This window comes from Hydra vulgaris, chromosome 08, assembly GCF_038396675.1.
Source record: "Hydra vulgaris chromosome 08, alternate assembly HydraT2T_AEP".
In the NCBI taxonomy this organism is placed as follows: Eukaryota; Metazoa; Cnidaria; class Hydrozoa; order Anthoathecata; family Hydridae; genus Hydra; species Hydra vulgaris.
The window spans coordinates 56,003,671-56,024,214 of record NC_088927.1 but is presented as its reverse complement, the minus strand read 5'-3'; the positions used below and the strand labels follow the sequence as shown (position 1 = coordinate 56,024,214).

The 20,544-nt window shown below is 28.1% G+C and overlaps 2 protein-coding genes across 5 annotated transcripts in view; both read left to right on the top strand.

Moving 5' to 3' along the window:
- Positions 1-6,950: 6,950 nt before the first annotated feature.
- Positions 6,951-20,544, top strand: part of LOC136083997 (TNF receptor-associated factor 4-like) — a 102,797-nt gene continuing 89,203 nt past the window's right edge. For 3 of the 4 annotated variants that reach the window (XM_065803983.1, XM_065803982.1, XM_065803985.1), the window contains exon 1: positions 14,215-15,338. In XM_065803983.1, the coding sequence (XP_065660055.1) occupies positions 15,127-15,338 (212 nt within the window). In that variant the 5' untranslated portion in view covers positions 14,215-15,126. Of the gene's footprint in view, positions 7,079-14,214; positions 15,339-20,544 lie in introns of those variants that run through there. The other variant, XM_065803984.1, reaches the window with a different exon arrangement.
- LOC136083467 (uncharacterized) lies at positions 14,227-15,024 on the top strand. Its single transcript, XM_065802868.1, has one exon. The coding sequence runs from the start codon at positions 14,227-14,229 to the stop codon at positions 15,022-15,024; it is 798 nt and encodes a 265-aa protein (XP_065658940.1).

Genomic DNA, 20,544 nt, shown 5'->3' with positions numbered 1-20,544 from the left:
AAAAGTTATTCGACCAAAAGCTAGAACGAAATCTGAACACTCGAATGATATTTTGACTTCATTACCACGCTATTTTATAAAACGCGAATTATCCCGATGATGGGTTCAGTGAGTCAACAGCTTTTAAACTATAACTATAAGTTAATATAATGTTTTTTAACTCATTTTTTTTTGGATAGTGATGGAAAGTTTACACTAACTTATAGAGTTGTTAAAAAAACCTTGCCTTAAGGCCTAATTTCATTGTGATAAATAAACATTTTTAGCTTTTGCTTAAATGACGCAACCTAACTTTTGTAGATGTGTTTGTGACAAAAAAACGCTTAAATTATTTTTCAAAGACTAACTAATCAAAGACTCTTTCTAAACAAAAATATGGATATGCTTTGTTTAAAATGTTGCAATAGTTTGCCTTCAAGTTTTACTCACTTTTTCAAATAATAAAAAAAATAGCTGCTAACATTCATCAAATTTATTTGCTCGATTTAAATATTTTCTACTCAAAATTCATTTTAACAATAATTTTAAGGTGTTTAAACTAAAATTTAACGAAAAAAGTTTTTTGAAAAAAGAAACTTATTAAACACGAAAGTTATCTCTTCTATCGTGGAACTAGCCATAAATATATATATACATACATATATATATATATATATATATATATATATATATATATATATATATATATATATATATATATATATATATATATATATATATATATATATATATATATATATATATATATATATATATATATATATATATACATACGCACAACTCTTTTTGTATTAGGAGATATATAAGATCGGTTTATAATTTATAAATAGGTGACAGGATGTCAACAGGGCCGGTTTAAGGATTTTTTTTCGTATATGCGAGATCAAGGTTTGGCGCCCCTTATTATAAAAAAAACTGTAGTCATTTAAAACTCTAAAAAGTATTTTTAGGGTTTAACATTTTTTCAAGTTTTTAAATAATAAGATGAGTATATTTGTATGTGATTGTTTCTTAAAAATTAAATGAGCAATCAAATATATTTTAGTAGAATAGATTATAAAAATAAACCAATAATTTTTCACGACAGTTGTAATAAAAAAATCAAAATACAATGGTATGCGTATCATTAACTTATCATAAAATGTGTTTTTGGTAAATTGCGCATACTTATTAAAACCCCTAGAATACATTACAAACATAATATCCTATTAAATGTATACCGTATATTACTTAAAAACTGAATACATAACTGAAAGCGCCGTAAAATTAATTTTTAAACAAAGAAATTAGCAAAAAGATATATAAAATATATATATAAAAAAATATATAAAAAATAATTTTAAAAAGTTGTAAAGCCTTTAACAAACACAATGCTTTTAGAAACTTTTAAAAACAAACTTTTCTTCCCTTAACTTTAGCAAAGTCTTTTAGAAATGAATCAGTTTCAATTGTACTCAGAACGTGGTGTTCATTTGCTAATGTGGCCATCCCACTAAGGCGGTCCTGAGAAAGTCGATCGAAGGTAATTTTTGGTAATTGTTTTTATGATAAAAAATTATCAAAAATTAGAAAAACTTCTTTCTCCACTGGCCACTTATACGGGGAGGGTAAGCAAAATTCTCAGTGCTACATACACATGGGGAAAGATGTCAATCAAGCGTTTTTTTGTAATATAAGACAGTGTTGTTTTGGGGCAGCTATCGTTTGGCAACATTGGAGCTAAAATTAAAATTTCACAAAACAGTTTATTTCCATTGATGTCACTATTGCCATCAGGTGTCAAAATGGATTGCAGGTTTTTGCACTTTTCTTTAACTGCATATGTTTCACACTTATCTATTTTTTTTCAAGTTTTAGAGGAATTCGAAATGTTTGCTGTGATTTTCCATCAGTTCGAATCTTTCTGACAATGAATTAATTGCAGTGTCTAAAAAAAAGTAATTTACTTTGAAAGACTCTTTTGCCGACTTCACAGGTTCATCTTTGCTTTCATAGGAAAATTGCCTTTTGATCTTTCTTGGCCCAACCACTTTATCATCAGAGAAATTTAGATCGATGTCCAGTTTTTTGATCGATGTCCAGCATCTGTAATAACGTTATTCCGTCCATTTTCTGATTTAGAGTTCTCCAAAAAATACTCAAATAAATAAATCAACAGTTTTTATCTGAAGTGTTTTGCTTACTAAATAAAAAACTAAATAAAAAATTAATTTTGAACAAAACATCATACCAAGTGACCAAACAGCATAGGAATTTGAAATCTGTAATTTTTTTGGCAATTCCCATAGCAGTAAATTTTCCAAAAGCATCAATCTTAGAATCTAACGTTGATACGTAGAGAGCGTCATAAATCTCATCAATGTGGTATCGCAAAGGTTCGCGGGCGTCTATTCTGCTCTCCCAACGGGTTTCACTTAAGGATTTACAGTTAAGTTAGTTACATGGTTTGTTAATATATTCCATCTATGGTTTGATCCAGAAAAAAAAGTTATTAAGTTCCTGTATATTGTTGAAAAAGTTAACAGCTAAAGTGCAGGAAAGCGCTACATCATTGACAACAAGATTTAAAGAATGACTACCACAAGGAACAAAAAAGCTCGTGGGTTAAGCTCTAGGATCCTTTTTTGTACTCCTACATTCTTTCCCTTCATATTTGATTCATTATCATAACCTTGGCCACGCATACTTTGTAAAGATATTCCTTTTTTTGAAAGCTCGTCTAACAAGCAAGCTGTCAACCCTTGCCCAGATGTATCTGAGACCTGAACAAATCCAAGAAAATGTTTCCTTACGTTTACTTCTTCACCTGGATCTGCATAGACAAAGCGAACTACAAGAGTCATTTGTTCTTTACGACTTACGTCATGAGTGCAGACAAAAATTATAGAATAATACAAAGCTTTTTTCAGTTCACACACGATATGCTCTGTAACTTTATAGGAAAGAAGAACAATGAACTCATTTTGAATTTGTTTACTTAAATAATGCACGTGAGTTTCTTTGGCAGTTATCCGACAAAGATGTTCCGAAAGGACAGTATCAAATTTTGAAATGCTTGCAAAAAAAAATAAATACTAAATTTTTTGATATTGAATACACTAGCCAATCCCTGTCAATGTCTTCTCCATTTGGCAACTTAGTTTTGTAATTGACACCTGTGAAACGCCTGCCTGAACTACTGTCAATAGAAAAGGTAATATTTTTGACCTGCACTGATCCTTTTACAACAAGCATTTGAAGAATGTCATCTGTGATTCTGCCTGGCCACATTCTGCAGTCTTTAAGCGAGTCCCATGATAGTGACGAAGTGACCGCATTTTCCTCGGCACCAGAGTTCTAAAACAACAACGATGATTATTTTATAAAATGAGGTTTTATACAAAACAACATTATTTTTAAAGTTCATTTTTAATAGTGGGTAAATGATGATTATTACGAAGGTTTTTAGTTGATTTTTTCCAACTTACATAACCCTACTTTTTTCACATTTTTAAAATGGCCTAGAAATCTTTTGTTTGCAAAATTTGTTATAAGTATTTTTGTAAATTTTATCTTCTATTTTTGAATTTTTGTTTGTTTTTTATTTTTACACCAAAAAAAATTAATTTGCCGTATTTATTAACATTTATTTTATTTTGTTTACTAATTTCCAGAATTGTAATATATATTTGTATGCATACAAAAATACAACTGTATTTTGATTTAATTTTTTTTAACTCACTTATTTGTGTGAGGAGTTTAATTTGTTTATTTTATTTAACTTATATATTTTATAAAACTATTGTAAACAATCAACTAAAAATAAAGTTTTTAAATAAACAAAGACTAACGTGGTGGAAAAGTCCGCTTAAATTCTTTGTAATCTTTGTAATCTTATACAATTTACGCTTGTTTAAGCGATAAACATAAATAAATGGAAAAAAGGAATTAAACCTTGGCAGCATTATTTACTTATATTTTTAAAAACATTTTTAATTTGCGGCAGATTTTTTTAACTAAATTCAAAATAGATTTCGTTGGAGAAAACAAGACTTCATACTTTCGAAGACTTGGTACTTTCGAAGACTTGGTACTTTCGAAAGCCTTTGACTGTATCTGTATATAATTTTTTTTTCAACAAAATGTATATAAACTAACAAATTCAAAATCAAGCACAAACCTTAAATGAAGATGGTGAACTTGACGTACTCGTACTTGGTTGGTAATGTAAGCGTTCTCTTAGAGAAAAAGATTCAACTGCTTCTACATCAATGTCATTTAAAACTTAAGACTGTGAATTTTCTTCTGACATATTCTGCTTCTAGAGTACAAGTTATTTTATTATTTTTTTTGTTATGACTTATAAATATAGTTGAAAGTTCCCAACACCCAATATCAATAAAAAAAGTGTTTTGAAAATAGCACACAATAGTTATTAAGGCTTAAATAACGGTATATTATCTCTCTAAATTATTATTATTGTATTTATTAACTAACTTGATAATAATAAATGCACTCTTTTTTTGTTTCTTACCTGAAATTGATGCTGATCATCGTTTACATCTTGTTTTTCTAATATAGAAAAAAGTTTACTCAATGCCTTTGCTTGTTTTTTGTCTTCTCCCTCCATATCTGATTTGCGTTTTCTATAAAAGAAACCCGAAGGTTTCTTTTTTTCCGCCATAATAACTCACCTACTTATTATTTCAAATATTTAACTAACGATTACTTTTAGCTGTAATTGTTTTTTCATTTAAGTGCTAAGCAAATACTTGCATAATCTATAATTTAAAATATAAACTTTGGCGCGCCTAATTTGTAAATATACAGTTACAATAAACATTTAACACACAAAAACACGATTTAAATAAACAATAAACTAAAAATCTTGTTCTTTCAAACACTAACTACTACTTTCTGATTTAATTATTTTTTTCATTGAAGTGCTGAGCAAATATTTACAAAATCAATAGTCTAGCATATCAACTTTGGCGCCACTAATACGTAAACAACTCACTTGTACAGATTAAAGGCACCAAATATTATTTTTAACTTTTACTCTTTTAAATCCAAACTAAAACTTAAAAAAAAAAAAGAAAAAAAAACGGTATCTACGCCAGCGCGGCGCTCCGGAAAAGCCGGCGCCCTATGTGAGCGCATAATTCGCATAGCGCTTGCACCGGCCATGGATGTCAACCAGCCTCACTTGTACATAGTTATATATTGAACACGCAACTATTTTATAGCTAATCATCTCTTTTCCATTCAACGTATAACTCGCAATATTTATTTATATAAAAAGGATTAAATTGTTTTAGCCATAATACTTTTCTTAAATTTGTGGCTATAAAAATATTCGTTTAGTATTTTTCCGAGCAGATGTCTGATGTCTCTAGCATAGAAAAAGTTTCTTACCATTGTGAAAAAACAAGTATTCTTTCAAGAAGAGAGAAAGATTTTTCTTTATCAATCTGCAATTCAGTACTTTAACATATTTTTTAAGTTATTTATAATAACTGAGTTGTTAAGCATTTCATTAACTAGAGCTTAGCTGTTGATAGATGTTACAAAAAATTTGTTTTGCTTACGAAAAATTGCTTCACATTGAATAAAGAAATTTTGAGTGTAAATGTTAGTTGTAAAAAAATCACCTCTGTTATTAGTATCAAAATACATACAAAATAAAATATAATATTTCCATGCATTGTTTTTTATATTGTTTATATTGCTTCAGGTTTATAAAATTTGAACATTGATTAAAGTTTTTGCACAACATAATCAGCCAAATATTAAATTACACTTAATTCTTTTTCATAAAAATTATTGGCTGACAAAATTTCACTATTAGATGAAGTATTATGTTTACTTTGTGAAAAATCTTGAAAAATGTGAATGGCAATTTCGTTAATCAAAGTGTTGGTCAATAAGCTTGAGTGGCATTAAGTTTTTATGAAGAAGCCCATAAAACTGAGAATATAATTTTTCTGCATCACCGTTGTACTTTGAAATAATAATCTGGAGTTTTTTTCAAAACTAAAACTTACGCACTGCTTTGAAGTTTTAACTCTTTTTTTTTTCAAAGAATTTCTTCAGGCAAACATAAGTTATTATTATTTTGTATTTTACCATAAAGAAAATAATTACAAAATTGGACTTGAATAAAATGTATTTACACTGCTAGGGCTAGAAGAAGACAAATTCAGTCTTTTTGCGAAGCCCCATAAATCATTTGACAATTTATATGCAGTCTATTCAACAATATTTTTTTTAAGATCAAGATGATAAAATGTTATGGAGTTTTTATCTTTGCTGAATGGGTTGATGAGTTTGTGTTTCGAAGTTTTATGTCTTTTTAGGCATATTTCGTTTTGTAAACTTTACAACACAAGTTGCACGAAAAATTGGATACCAATCAATCTTTAAATAATAATACATCTAGATCTTGTTAAATTTCCTTTTTATCGTAAAAAACTCCATCAGTAATTGCTATATACAAATCTTCAAGCTTTGTTGCTATATCATAAAGAATTTATATAGTATATAAATTTCATTGCTTATCTTTTAAAGTTATGCATGGTAAACGGGCCAAATATCAAATTTCAAGTTGAAACGGCAAAATAATGAAAACGGCCCGTTTGTCCAGACTATTTCTTCTGAGTATGATGCGACTAATACTAAAAGATTGTATTAAACAAAACTTATAAGTACGATTATTTAAAAGTTATTTTATAGATTTTTTTTTGCTATAATAGGGTTATAATAGAATTTTTACATTATTTGACAGTTTTAATTATAAATAAAACGTCAAGTATTTATGTGTGTAATAAATAAAAATTACCCGAGCACAAAATATTAAAATGTTTTATCATATTTGTACATCAACATAACAATCAACATTATAACAATACAACATAAGATAAATATTTATTGGTTGAATGCGTTTGAATGCTCTTATTTTAATTTAAGATAGTATCTTTATATTGAGGCTAAAGGATTGACGTTTAAAACATTAAAGAAATAAAACACAGTTTAATATTATTTCATTATTACAATATTGCAGAGAATATACTATTGATTCAATAACTCGAGAAAAAAAAAGGTAACAGTTTTTCTTTTATAGATTTTTTATTTGAAAGTTTTTCATAACAAATGAAAGAATACTAAAACTGGTATTAATATTGTAACACCATCGAATCCAAAAAATGGTGTTTGTGGCATAATACTGTTGTTTAAATTTCTCATTAAAATACTTTTTAAGATAAGTCTTAGTTAATCAAGCTATTCCCAGAATGCCAAAATTTACTTTTTTATCCAAAATTTATTCAATAGACAGCATGTTTTGAAATAAAATCTCAACAATTTATCAAAAATTACATAGCTAGTGGCATGATATTTATTAAATTGCAAGAGTGGTCAAAATAACTAAAACCTTGGATATCTCTAACTTAAATAAAAATCGTAAGGGGTATACGTGTTGAAGAAAAGATAAAGACATTTATATGTTTGTTTATTGTATATAATTTTGCAGCATCAATGAAACTGAAACAATTAAAACCTTTTTACACAAATGTGTTAAATTACTTGAGAAGCAATTTAATCTAAGTGCAATTTTAAAAGAAGTGCAATAAGCTGTTTTAAGTTGCATGTTTTTCCGCATACCACCTGGTTGAATATAGAGTTAGAAAATAAAATGGTTCCGCAAACAAAAAATTTTAGTTACGTTTTACAAATATGGGAAGTTTTCGTCAATAAAGCAAATTAAAAAAACTTAAACAATTAAAACCTTTTTACACAAATGTGTTAAATTACTTGAGAAGCAATTTAATCTAAGTGCAATTTTAAAAGAAGTGCAATAAGCTGTTTTAAGTTGCATGTTTTTCCGCATACCACCTGGTTGAATATAGAGTTAGAAAATAAAATGGTTCCGCAAACAAAAAATTTTAGTTACGTTTTACAAATATGGGAAGTTTTCGTCAATAAAGCAAATTTAAACCTAATGGCTTTCAAACTAAAAATTTTATACGACTACTGTTCTTAATTCTATCAAATTTTTCAAAAGTGTTGCAAGAGTCAGGGGCGCCCAAAGCATTTTTTGGTCTTTGAAATAGCAAACTAGACATGGAGCAAACTCCAAACATTTATATGTTTATACTTATGTCAAATAAGGGTGCTTTGCAAAAAATTGCAATGATTGGAGCTTGGGAACAAAAAAGCCCCAAAAATTGAGGGGGGTTTAAACTTTATATGGTCATAACTTTTGAATGCTAAAATATTATATTATGAAATTTAAAATTTTTCGAAGAATGTAAATCTAGTTGAAATTAATACAAAATATTTCATCAACTTGTTGCTCTCACGTTTGGGGCGAGAAGATGCTAAATTTTTGGAGCTTTTTTGTTCCCAAGCTCCAATCATCGCAATTTTTTGCAAAGCATCCTTATTTGACATAAGTATAAACATATAAATGTTTGGAGTTTGCTCCATGTCTAGAAGTTTGCTATCTCAAAGACCAAAGTATGCTTTAGGCGCCTCTGGTATGTACTCGCAACTGGTATGTACTGTTTTTATGCCATTGGATTAATGTTTCAACGTCAAATAATATTTAAAAATTCATTTAATTGGATAAATGATGTCGCTTATTCTTGTAGTGCAATTGCTGCCAATTTTTTTTTTAACTCAAACTATAAACGGAAGGGAAAAAAAGAGTTTTTCCATGATTACTTTTAGAAAAGAAATAATTAAGTTAAAAACAAGTTAGTGCTAACTTTTTATGATAACCAAACAGTCTTAAAAACTAAAGTTTGTTTCAATGGTGCAAAAATTAGCAAGTTTGTTTAATAAGTTTGCCATCGAACGATACGCACGTTTTACGAATGGCAGACGTTCTTTTGTTTGGAGCAACAAAACATGGTTGGGAAAAAGAAGCGTGGGATTGGAAATAAATAAATCGAAAAAAAAGAAAATAAAAGATATTATTTGGGAAGATTTTTAAAATTGATGATCATCTATATCATATTGCCAAAAAAAAATATTTAACACACGGGCATTTATACATTCAATGCTCAAAGTGGAGATCGTTGTCTTGGAAGAAATATTCCTGCAAAGCCGTTAAATATATAACGGTTATCAGTAACACAGTCATAATTTCTGCCATAATTTCTGATACCTGAGCTTATTTTTTACACAACGTAGCATTTGTAAACTCATAATACTCGTGGTTGGGTGAAAACCATTATGTATTAGTGAGTGTTGAAAAAATATATGAAGTAAAAAATACTTAATCAAAACCATATATCAATTGAATACGTTTTTCTGAATAAAACATTTTGATTGAAATTTATTATTATTATCCCAACATTAAAATGAATGCATAAGGGTGTATCAATTTAAATATCTTAAATGTTGAGACATTGTAGAACTAGCAAAAACTATAAAAACTTCAATTGTTTGTACAGAACAACGAATACAAGTTGAAACAATGTAAAGTTACGTTTGTACAATTCAGCATTATATTCTATTGGGTACCGTTTTGCTTTCATCCCACTATTATTGAACAAGAATTATTGGATCAAAATGCGGACAACAAAAAATGTAAAACAACAGCGGTTTAAGTTTCTCAGGTTTTAACTCACTTAAGAGCTGAATACAATTAAAGTTTTTATTTTGATCGCTTAATTTAAATTTGACATTTCAAAAACTATTACTCTTTATTTTAATTTTTATCAGTCGATAGCTTTCTTTGACAATAAGTGAAATGAAATAAACGAAAAAATTTAAAGAATCATAATACGCTCAGGGAAAATACATTTTCCAAAAGTTGATAAACTTCCTCTCAATCGTATGAAGCTCGTGATAGTAAATGTATAAACAAAAAATTTTTGACAAGGTCAAAAAAGTTATAGCAATTTCTCTAAATATTGACAGTTAAAATAATTTTTTTATATAAAAATATATTTAAAAGTTGCGACCAAACAAAATTATTACATTTTTACAAAATTGTTGATAAATAAATTTCAATCCATAATTTTGAAGAAAGCCTTAACTTCAACTCTAAAAAATTTGTTTAAAATGGTTTTTATTCTTTTTAAATTTGCTTGTTTTTATATTTGTACTTGTATAAGGGTTACGCGAACGAATCTTTATATACGCATAGAAAAAAATTGCAACCTGCAAAAAATATAATAAAATAAAGAAAGAGGTAAGCTTGAAAAAACAAAACTTCAATTTTATAAATATATAAAAGCGCGCAAGGATAATTTCATAATTGGTAAAAATTTACCAATTATAAAGTAACATAAACTAGTTAAGATGCTATAGCCAATATATAAAGAATTACTCCATCAAATAGTCCAAACTTTTAATTCAATTGTTTTTTTTTATTTAAATCTTAATGCGTTAATTTGAATCGTTAAAAATAAACTTGTGCAAAAAACCTACTTTTGAATTTTAATTTCTTTTATAAACAAGAAAAAACACTTAAAAATATATTTACTCCATAATTCCACACTTTTGAAAAATGGCCACATCGCTAATGCATACGGATATAAAATTTGATTCATTATTATACTTTTTTACAGATAACTTAAAAGACTTTGTTTTATACCTCGCACTCCTTGACCTGAAGTATAAAATTTGACAGCTTGCTGATCCAAGAAAGTCAAAAAACTAAATAATTGAGATTTATTAAAGCAAAGAAATGATATGCAATAAATGACTAAATGAAACAGAAAACAACATCAAAATCATGGCTTTTTCCAGTATTAAAAGGAACAATGCTGCATTCTATATTTAAATCAGAACTAATGGAAAATTTACAAACTTCTTTGTTATAATGATTATATATATTATTCGCATTTATGTTAATTTTATTTTCATTTTTCAACCAGAAAATTATCGAGATATAAAGTTTTTGAATATTTAGTTCTTTCTATAACTTGTTTTTAATTGCACCAGCTGGCAAGCATTCAAGGTAGCAAAAATCTAATAAGAATAGATCCTAATAATATTTTCTGAATTTGTTTTAAGTTTCTTTGCATTTTGAAATGTTTGTCCGCGTTTTGATCCTAGAAAGCTTTGCCAAAAATTTAATAAATCTACTTTTTAGAGCCTCAAGGGTATCTTATTGGAATTATATTTGAGTTTCAATTTTTTAAAAAAAGTCAAAAACCATTGACATAAAAATGTGTGTTTCACAAGTTTTTTAGTTATTAATTCTAAAAGCACGTTGTATTTAAATTTTTATTCTTTCTAATTATTTACACTTAACTATCGTAATATGGTGGTATGTTAGGAGTTTTTCTTTCTGAAAACTTAGTTTTTATGTCAAAAATACGATTTACCATTAAGTCTTTTATGATGTTATAAAACACATTTTTTTCAAAATCTTTTGGAGCATAAGTCAAGGAATATTTCCAGATTGTCTAAAAATTGTTAAAGTAGTTCCTATTTACAAGACCGGAGATCTTACTAACATAAATTGTTATCGTCCTATACTGGTTCTCTCAGACTTTTCAAAAGTTCCAGAAAAAAAAAGGTTTAATCGAATTTACGCCTATGTAGTTAATAGTAAAATCGTATACAAAAACTAATTTGGTTTTGAAAACATTAGTTCAACAGAATACTCTGTTACACACTTTCCCAACTTATGTACAATATTTCAGAATCTTTTAACAAATCTCATTTCACATTAGGAGTATTTATTGGCTAATCTAAAGCTTTTAATACCGTCAACCATCAAGTTCTTTTTTAAAATACAAGTTAGAAAAATTATCATCATATGGAGTGAAAAAAACACCTTTGGTTGATTGAAAAGAGAGCAAACTGTGAGCAATATGTTTATAATAATATCTTCGTTGGACCTCTTCTCTTTATAAAATGTTTAAACATAAAAATCTCTATAAAACTTCAAACCTAACCAAAATAATCTTTGCAGACGACCCAAATTTATTCATATATCACAAAAATATTAATATTCTTTTCAATAATATGACTAATAAATTAAAAAAAGTTTCCAATTGGTTCAAGATAAATAGATTATCTCTTAACTCTGCTAAAACTAAATGAATACTTTTTTATCCACTCTATAAAAAACATAGAATACCATATCTGTTACCTGAACTCTACATTGACAATTTAATCTTAAAAAGAGAAAAAGTAACAATATTTCTAGGAATCTATATTGATGAAAATTGATCTTGGAAAGATTACAATAATAATATTTCGTCTAGATTTTACAAATGCATTGGTATTTTATACAAAGCTAGAAACATACTCAATAAACGGCAGTTTACACAATTATACTATTCATTTGTGGTGAAAGTAACGATCGTGGCCTCATTAGAGATCTTTAATTACCGTTTCCTCTTGCTTTGCTTGAGTGTTATACGCACATAACGTTAGATTTGTTTATTTCGCCGTATATTTACTTTTAAAATTTAAATATTTATAAATAAAAACACTGGCGGGGCAAGTAGAAGACATTATTTGTCTTATTACCGAGCCCCAATCGTACGTATTTACAATAACCGTATAATATATTTATACTTTGCAAGTTATTTATTGAAAATTATAAATGTAAAAATAAATAACAACTAGTTTTAGATATACTTCAAGAACAATATTTATGTTAAGAGTAATAATTATAAAAAAGTAAGAGTAATAAGCATAACAAAGAAAATATATTAAAAGTTGGTTAAACAATATTTTCGCTGTTTTATTATTAAAGCTGTAGTTTAATGATCTATTTATTTCATTTTTAACTTTAGGCTTTAAACTTGGTTCTGTTGTATAACTCTTTATTATTGTTATTATTGTTATTATTGTTACTATTATTATTGTTATTACTATTATTATTATTATTATTATTATTATGCGTTGTTAGTTTTTTATATAAAAAAAAAAACAAACAATGAAGGTTTCCAAAAATTTTTAATTTTATTTCGATAGTATATCACGATATAATTATTGGTATGAAAAAAGTGAAAAGTGGTGCCATTAAGACAAGAGAAAAAGCTGCAGCCAGGGAGGAAATCACAAATCACCCCAAGCTAACACATTTTTTGAAACCATTAGTTCAGACTAGAAGTGTTTCGATACCAACAGAAACTACAAATAATTCTGATTGTCATTATTTGAATACTAGAATAGAGTCAGATAGGTTGATATGCAAGTCTACGTCAAATGGCATAACAATTCCGCCTATTTTTCTCAGTGATGATCCTTCTGAGTGGCTAGATAATGTTTCCGACGCACAGAGGTGTGACATTGTTAAACATGGTTTCAAAAAGATCGAAATTTATTTTTCAATACAATTCAGAAAGAAGACGATTTTCACTGAATTATTGTAACCGCAAGATGAAGAATAGAGAAATCTTTGAACGCACATGGCTCATATATTCTTTGAACAGCAATAAAGTGTTTTGTTTTTGTTGCAAACTTTTTGGGATAACTTCTTCACCATTCCGGCAATAAATGAACTCGTGGGAAGGCTTGTCAAAAAAACTTAAAGAACACAAAAAATGCAGTGCACATTTCAAGTGCTTTGAACAATGGATGACTTTACGAAAAGGTTAACTGATATTTTCTTTAATTTATTGCTTTGTTACTTTTTTTTCTTAACTAATTTCTTTTTTCTCAATTTTGGTAATGCAAAATGAATTGCAAATCAAGCTATCATTGACGAGAAACAATAAAAGTTGCTTCGTAAAGAGCGGATATTTTGGAGGGCTGTGTTAGAAAGGATACTAGACATTACCTTATTTCTTTCTGCAAGAAATTTTGCATTGCGTGGTTCAGACACAGCCATTGGTTCAAAGAGCAATGAAAACTTTCTAGGGGTGTTTGAACTACTGGCTAAGTATGATACCGTTCTCAATGAGCTTATGCAAAGAATTCAGGACAGAAAACAAGGAGCACTACTTGAGCAATGACACACAGAACAAGTTGATTAGACTTTTAGCCAGGAAGATTGAATCCGAAAACATTTCTAAGGTAATAAAAGGCAAAATACTGTTCTATTATTTTAGATTGTACGTCAGACGTTTTGCACAAAGAACAAATGAGCACTATTCTGCGATCAGTAACATGTACTCCTGGAGTAGGTATCGACATTTCCTAAAATTTCTTTGGATATCTCACAGTAAATGATGCCACTGAAAAAAGGCTTTTCAATGCATTTTTAAATCAGACAAAAAATTGGATCTAAATATTGTAGACTGTCGAGGTCAATCTTACGATAATGGTGCTAATATGAAAGGAAAAGTAAAAGGCGTTCAAGCAAGGTTTCTGGAAATGAATCCTAAGGTCTTATATGTTCCTTGTGCTAACCATTCACTCTATCTTGTTATTGTTGATGGTGCACTGTCATCTATCAGTACAATTTCTTTTTATGGTGTTCTTTCAAGGTTATACACGCTCTTTTCATCGTCTCCTCCTCGATGGGAAATTTTAAAACCATGCATGTCAATTTCAGTCAAGCCACAATCAGATACCAGACGGGAAAGTAAAATAAACTGTATTAAACCACTTCGCTTCTATTTAAAAGAAATCTTGGAGGCACTTGAAAACCTGGAAGAACATGTCTTAGAAAAAAGAGATGGGGCAACAGCCACAGAAGTACGATCGCTAACAGAATATATTAGAACATGGCCTTTCTTATTATCAATCATTATTTGGTATGACGTTTTATTTCAAATTAACAAATCAAGTAAGTTGCTTCAGTCTTCTGCAACCTCTCTCGACATATTAGCTAGTGAAATAAATGCAACAAAAGCATTTCTTTGTGAGTATCGCGAAAATGGATTTTCTGACGCACGTGTTAAGGCATCAGAAATCGCAGAAGTATTGGGTATTAAAAAGGTTTTTTCGATGGTGCGTTCACGAAAAAAAAAATCGATTTATTCATACGAGTGTGCTGATCACACTTGGCAACCTGAACATCAGTATAAAGCAGATTTCTTTTTGCCAATAATTGATATGTCAATTGCATCAGTAAAAGAGCGTTTTGAACAGATCAGCATTGTCACAAAGCTTTATGACTTTCTTTAACGATCTGAGAGTCTTATCAAAGCTTGTAATGAAAATTCTCTGTCTGCTTATTGCAAAAATTTGCAAATAAAGCTTGCTGATATAGATTCTGAGGATTTAGAAATGGAGTTAAAACGTTTTGTCGTAGTTATAAAAGAGGAAAAAAATGCTCTCCTAAATGCATATGACTTCCTAAACTACATCTACAAAGAAGAGCTTCAAGAAACTTATCCCAATCTAGTTATTGCGTTACGAATCATTATTACTTTACCAGTTACTGTAGCAAGTGCAGAACGTAGCTTCAGCAAGTTAAAACTAATTAAAACATTTCTTAGGTTAGTATAAATAATCTTGCTTAATTATACATAAGTACGTGTAGCTTTATTTCTTTGTATTTTTAAATCGGTCAACAAAAGTTGATGAACGTTTGTCTTCCTTTGCAATGCTGAAGTACGTCGCAAATCATCAAAGAAAGGGTTTGCGACGTGTTTTCATGCTTGCAAACTCATTTATTATGCCTTCATAACTTAATGTTTTTGCAACCTCGCTCTCAATAGACAGCTATTGAGAACGAGGTTGCAAAAACATTAAGTTATGAAGTCCTAATAAATGAGTTTGCAAGCATGAAAACACGTCGCAAACCCTTTCTTTGATGGTTTGCGACGTACTTCTATTATCTGCGTAATGCATTTACAATAGTTAAAGAAACTCTTCACTAGTAACTCTATATCAATTTAACAATTATAAAATATATATAATTGAACTTAAGCCTTAATTTGATTTCATTTAGTCTTATGAACGGCGACGTTAAAATATGTCAGGTACCCAGCTGTTTTGAATTAATCTGTAAAATTTATCCACGCTTTCAGAAAAAATAAAAAAAAATTGGGGCCGTAATGGCTAGTTTTTTTTTGGGGGGGGAAGCCCAAACCCACAAGCCACGGCACTGTTCGCGTTTTTCATAAAATTCGGACCTCATGAGTTAAACAATTTTTTTTCTTTTTTTTCTACATGAAAAATATTATTGTTTTTATCACACTTGCTTAATTTTGGTAATATCGTGTTTAAAAGGCCATGTTTTTTTATTAATAGTAACAGTAACTATATATATATTCAAATATTCTTATTATAAAGAATACAAGAAAAATATAATTTCAAATTACAAAAAGAGCCCCTAAAAATGCCGGGCCTCCCTAGTTTGGGGGTGTGGGGGAGCCTAGCCACGGCTCTGTTATATACAGAGCCAGCCTGCAGGCATTTCTTAGTGTGCAAAAAAAAAATTGTCGCTTATAATAATGATCAAAATTTATCAGAGCAACGTATTTTTTTGAAATTTTTCAGTTCTGTTGATCTTAAAATTTGCAGCCTGTGTCCTTTGCACACTTACGCCACCAGCCAGAAATGTATATACATATTTAAAATATATATATTTCTTTTATATATATTCATAAGTTTACCTATAAATGCATGAATAAGCACATATTATTAAAATAAATAAAAATATATATCAATAAAAATATATGATAAAGAATAAATGTTAGAATTTGATATAAAAAACTAACACTGTAATGAGAATTTGATACTTTTCCTGATAAAATTAGAAGTTCCTTTAAAAAATGGAAATGAGGTTACTTATCCAAATGTGTTTTTATACAAAAAAAACTTAATAGTGCATACTTTCATTATTGGTGGAGGATTTTATACTAAAGTATTTACTTGATAATTAGGGTAAAGTGTTCAATGTTTTTTGAACAAATTAAAAATGTTTGTCTATAAACTGGCTAAGTTTAGTGTGACTTATTATGTTTTATTAATTTTGATATCACTTTACACATCTTAGTCTTATTAAAATTATGTACTATTTCTAAGTAAGAAATAACATATTTAATAAAGTTGAGCATTTTATTAAAATGGTTATTAAAACTTAAAATAAATAAAACAATGACAAAAACAACCTTTAATAAATCGAATTTACGCTGAGATTTATGTATATTATATACAACTTGATATAAAATTTAAAAGTTTTAAATTAGTCTCAATAAAAATAGGTTATAAAACATAACTTTATAAAATTATTTTTATACCATCTGCATGTATTCTATTAAGTTTTCCTTGCCTTTCCATCAAGAGACATAAGACAATAATTGTCAATGCGCCACTTTCTCAACGTCGTCAAAGCAACGTTTTATAAACGTTGGCAAAGAATCACTTTTTCGAAGTTTTTAATTACCACATTTTCAACGTCGGTATCCATTCACTCAGCGTGACGTCACTCCGTCTTAAAAGTTTTGTTTTAAAAAATCTGTTACGGCCTGTTGATTTTTTTTTTTTTTTTTTAAATCCTCTAAAGTTGTTGTGCAGTAAGGTTGCACTAACATAATGAATACAAAATAAAAACTCAAGTCTTTCTAAAGATGAAGTACTTTAAAAAAAAAAGGTTAAATACGATAAATCGTGCTGTGGATAGTAGTGCATGTAGCAAGCAATGGTCTCCTAAAATCTTGTAATTTTTATCTTTGCTTGACACACTTGCTTACTGGTGGGATACTTTTAATTTGCATTCTTAATTTTAGTACAAGTAAATAAATATCAAAATATCAGTACTTTTTATATCCTAAAACAACCAAAATATTATGTAGACAGCAATATAAAGCGTCATCTTATTTAAACAGAGTCCTAAAAACATGTAAAAATAAAGTAAAATCACCTAAAAGACTTATATTTTGCAGACATCTATTCGCTGAATCTTTTGATTAACTTTTAAAGTAATTGTAAGACATAAAGTTATTGTTAAATAACGTTTTCTTGACTTTGCGTATAAGAATGAATAGTTTGTTTTCCCTCAATTCAGTATGGCTACTTTTGATTTCGTGATTTAGTCACGTGATTCCGACTGGATGGATATGTTACGTTGAATAAACATTGTTTTTATAAATAGTTGAAGATGCAGCTAATGTCTAACGTTAATAAACCTTAATCTTTGGGATGCTTTTACAGTGATTATTTGCGAACTTTTATTCAACGTTTAATATAAGCGATTTTTTGAAAAGATAAGATAGATTATAAATTTATAAGCGTTAAAAATGTAACGTTTATAAAGCGGTTCATTTTTAACGTTGATAAAGCATAAATTTTAAAACGTTTTTAAATTGGTTCATTGCGTGAGTTGATTCCACGATGAATAAACGTTTTATTTTGAAAAGCTAAATTACGTTACGATTTCAACGCTTATTCAACGTTTCAATATATCGCGATTTAGTATCCAAAAACAGACATTGAATCAATGTTGAAAGCACGTTGTTTTTATGACTGTAACGTTTTTTCTACGCTGCGACCCGTTTTCAACGTTGATTCAATGCTGACATTTGCAGTCAGAAATTTTAACTCTTGCATTTTTCCAAATTAACAATTGTTTCAAAGAGATTCGATTAGATGGGCATAATCATAGAGCAAAAAAATGTTTTTAGTTGCCCGCTATGGAGAAATCAAACTGAGTTTTTTAAAGAATGCTTGATTTACTTTATTAACTCCAAATAATAAGCAAGTTATAAAACTAAAAACAGTAGTTCCAAAAGGTTCTGCATTAATTTAATGCTTTTTTAAATAAAAAAACCGCCTTGATATGTTAGTTGTGGCTTTACATAAACTTCGTCGATTACAATTATGACATTTTTTGACGAAGATGAATAATATATTTGTTGAGAAAATCAGCATCCTCTAATTTAACAACTTTTGATATAAGTTTACCAAGTTTACATTACTTAGCATTTTATAAACATCTTTTATATTAGAGATGTGTATGAAATGCCAAAAAAATGTCATTATTGTAAACGACGAAGTTTATGTAAAACCACAACTTACGTATCAAGGTGGTAATTTATTTGGATGAACTTTAAGGGTGGAATGCAAAAAGCGAACTTGAGTCAAGTTCGACTTGAACTTTACTTTGTGACCAATAGCAGCAAAGTATTTTTTGAAAGGAAAACCCATATTCTGCCGCTATTGGTTGAATTGTAAAGTTCAAGTCAAACTTGACTCAAGTTTGCTTCTTGCATTCTACCCTAAATGTTTAATAGCATTTAAAACAACTTATCAGCATGTATGCATTAACATTTTTTGGTAATAAAAAAAATTTACCCGAAATTCTAATTCTAAGACTTTTGATTTTGCAAAATCAAAATCTCGTTCAGTCGTATTATAATATAACTGTAAAGAGATTTTGAAATTGCAAAGTACTCAAAAGCCTTAGAATTAGAATTTTTGGTACACATTTTTTATTACCAACAAATGTCAATGCATGCATGCTAATAACACTTTTTTTTTATGATCCATTACAAGGGAGGGTAAAAAAAAAGCTTTAATAATTTGTAATTAAGATGAAATTTTATGTATTCGATAAATGCTTAGTGGTTTAATCGTGCATCAAGATCCACAATGAAAACCTTCGAATTGCATGTACATTTTTATTTTTGAAAGAAACTGTGAAAATGCAGAGGTTTTAATAAAATCTTTACTTTGGATTATTAAACCATCATTCACTCTAAAAGATATTACTGGAAAAAAAAAACTTCTTTTCAAAGGTAATCGAAACAACTAATTTCATACAAATCCAAGTGAGATAAAATTTTATCAGCTTTTGCGTTTCGTAGAAGGTAGTGATTTTGTAGAAGGTAGTGATTTTGTTGTTGTTGTTTTTTCTTTGGTAGAGGTGCAGGATTTTGACTCGGCAATACACTGATAAAATTAGTTGGCGGACTTGAAGGATGAATTTTACCATATACTTGAAACGTTTCTTAAATAATTGGACAATGATTTTCACAAATAAGTGTATTTGGGCTGTCTGAAATACTTTCTTTTGGTGTTGCATGAATCCATCTTTTTCTTTCTTGAGGATTACGATTTTCGTTTGGTAACTGAAAAAAAATTACATTATGTTCTTTGTCATAGTTGCTATTGCAATCAGTTACAAACATTTAAAGGGCATGATATAGTTTTTATGTTGAAATAAAATTCGACTTTTTAAAATATTGAAAATATTTTATATATATATACATACATGTATATACATATATATATATATATATATATATATATATATATATATATATATATATATGTGATATATATATATATATATATATATATATATATATATGTATATATATATATATATATATATCATATATATACATATATATATGTATATATATATATATATATATATATATATATATATATATATATATATATATATATATATGTATATATATATATATATATATATATAAATTTTTTTTTTTTTTCATAACATAATAACTTTTTTCTGTGCATAATTTTACGTGAAAAAAAAACGTGAAAAGAAATATATAATTTTAAAATAACTTTGAGAACTTAATGTAAATTTTGTTAGAATTAGAAGTCTTGAAATAAATTTCTCTTGTTTTCAATTTCATCACTTGAATCTTCTTTAATTTCATCACTTAAATCTTCTTTAATTTTCAACTTTGATTTTTTTCAATATTAAAAAGCCGATGACCGACT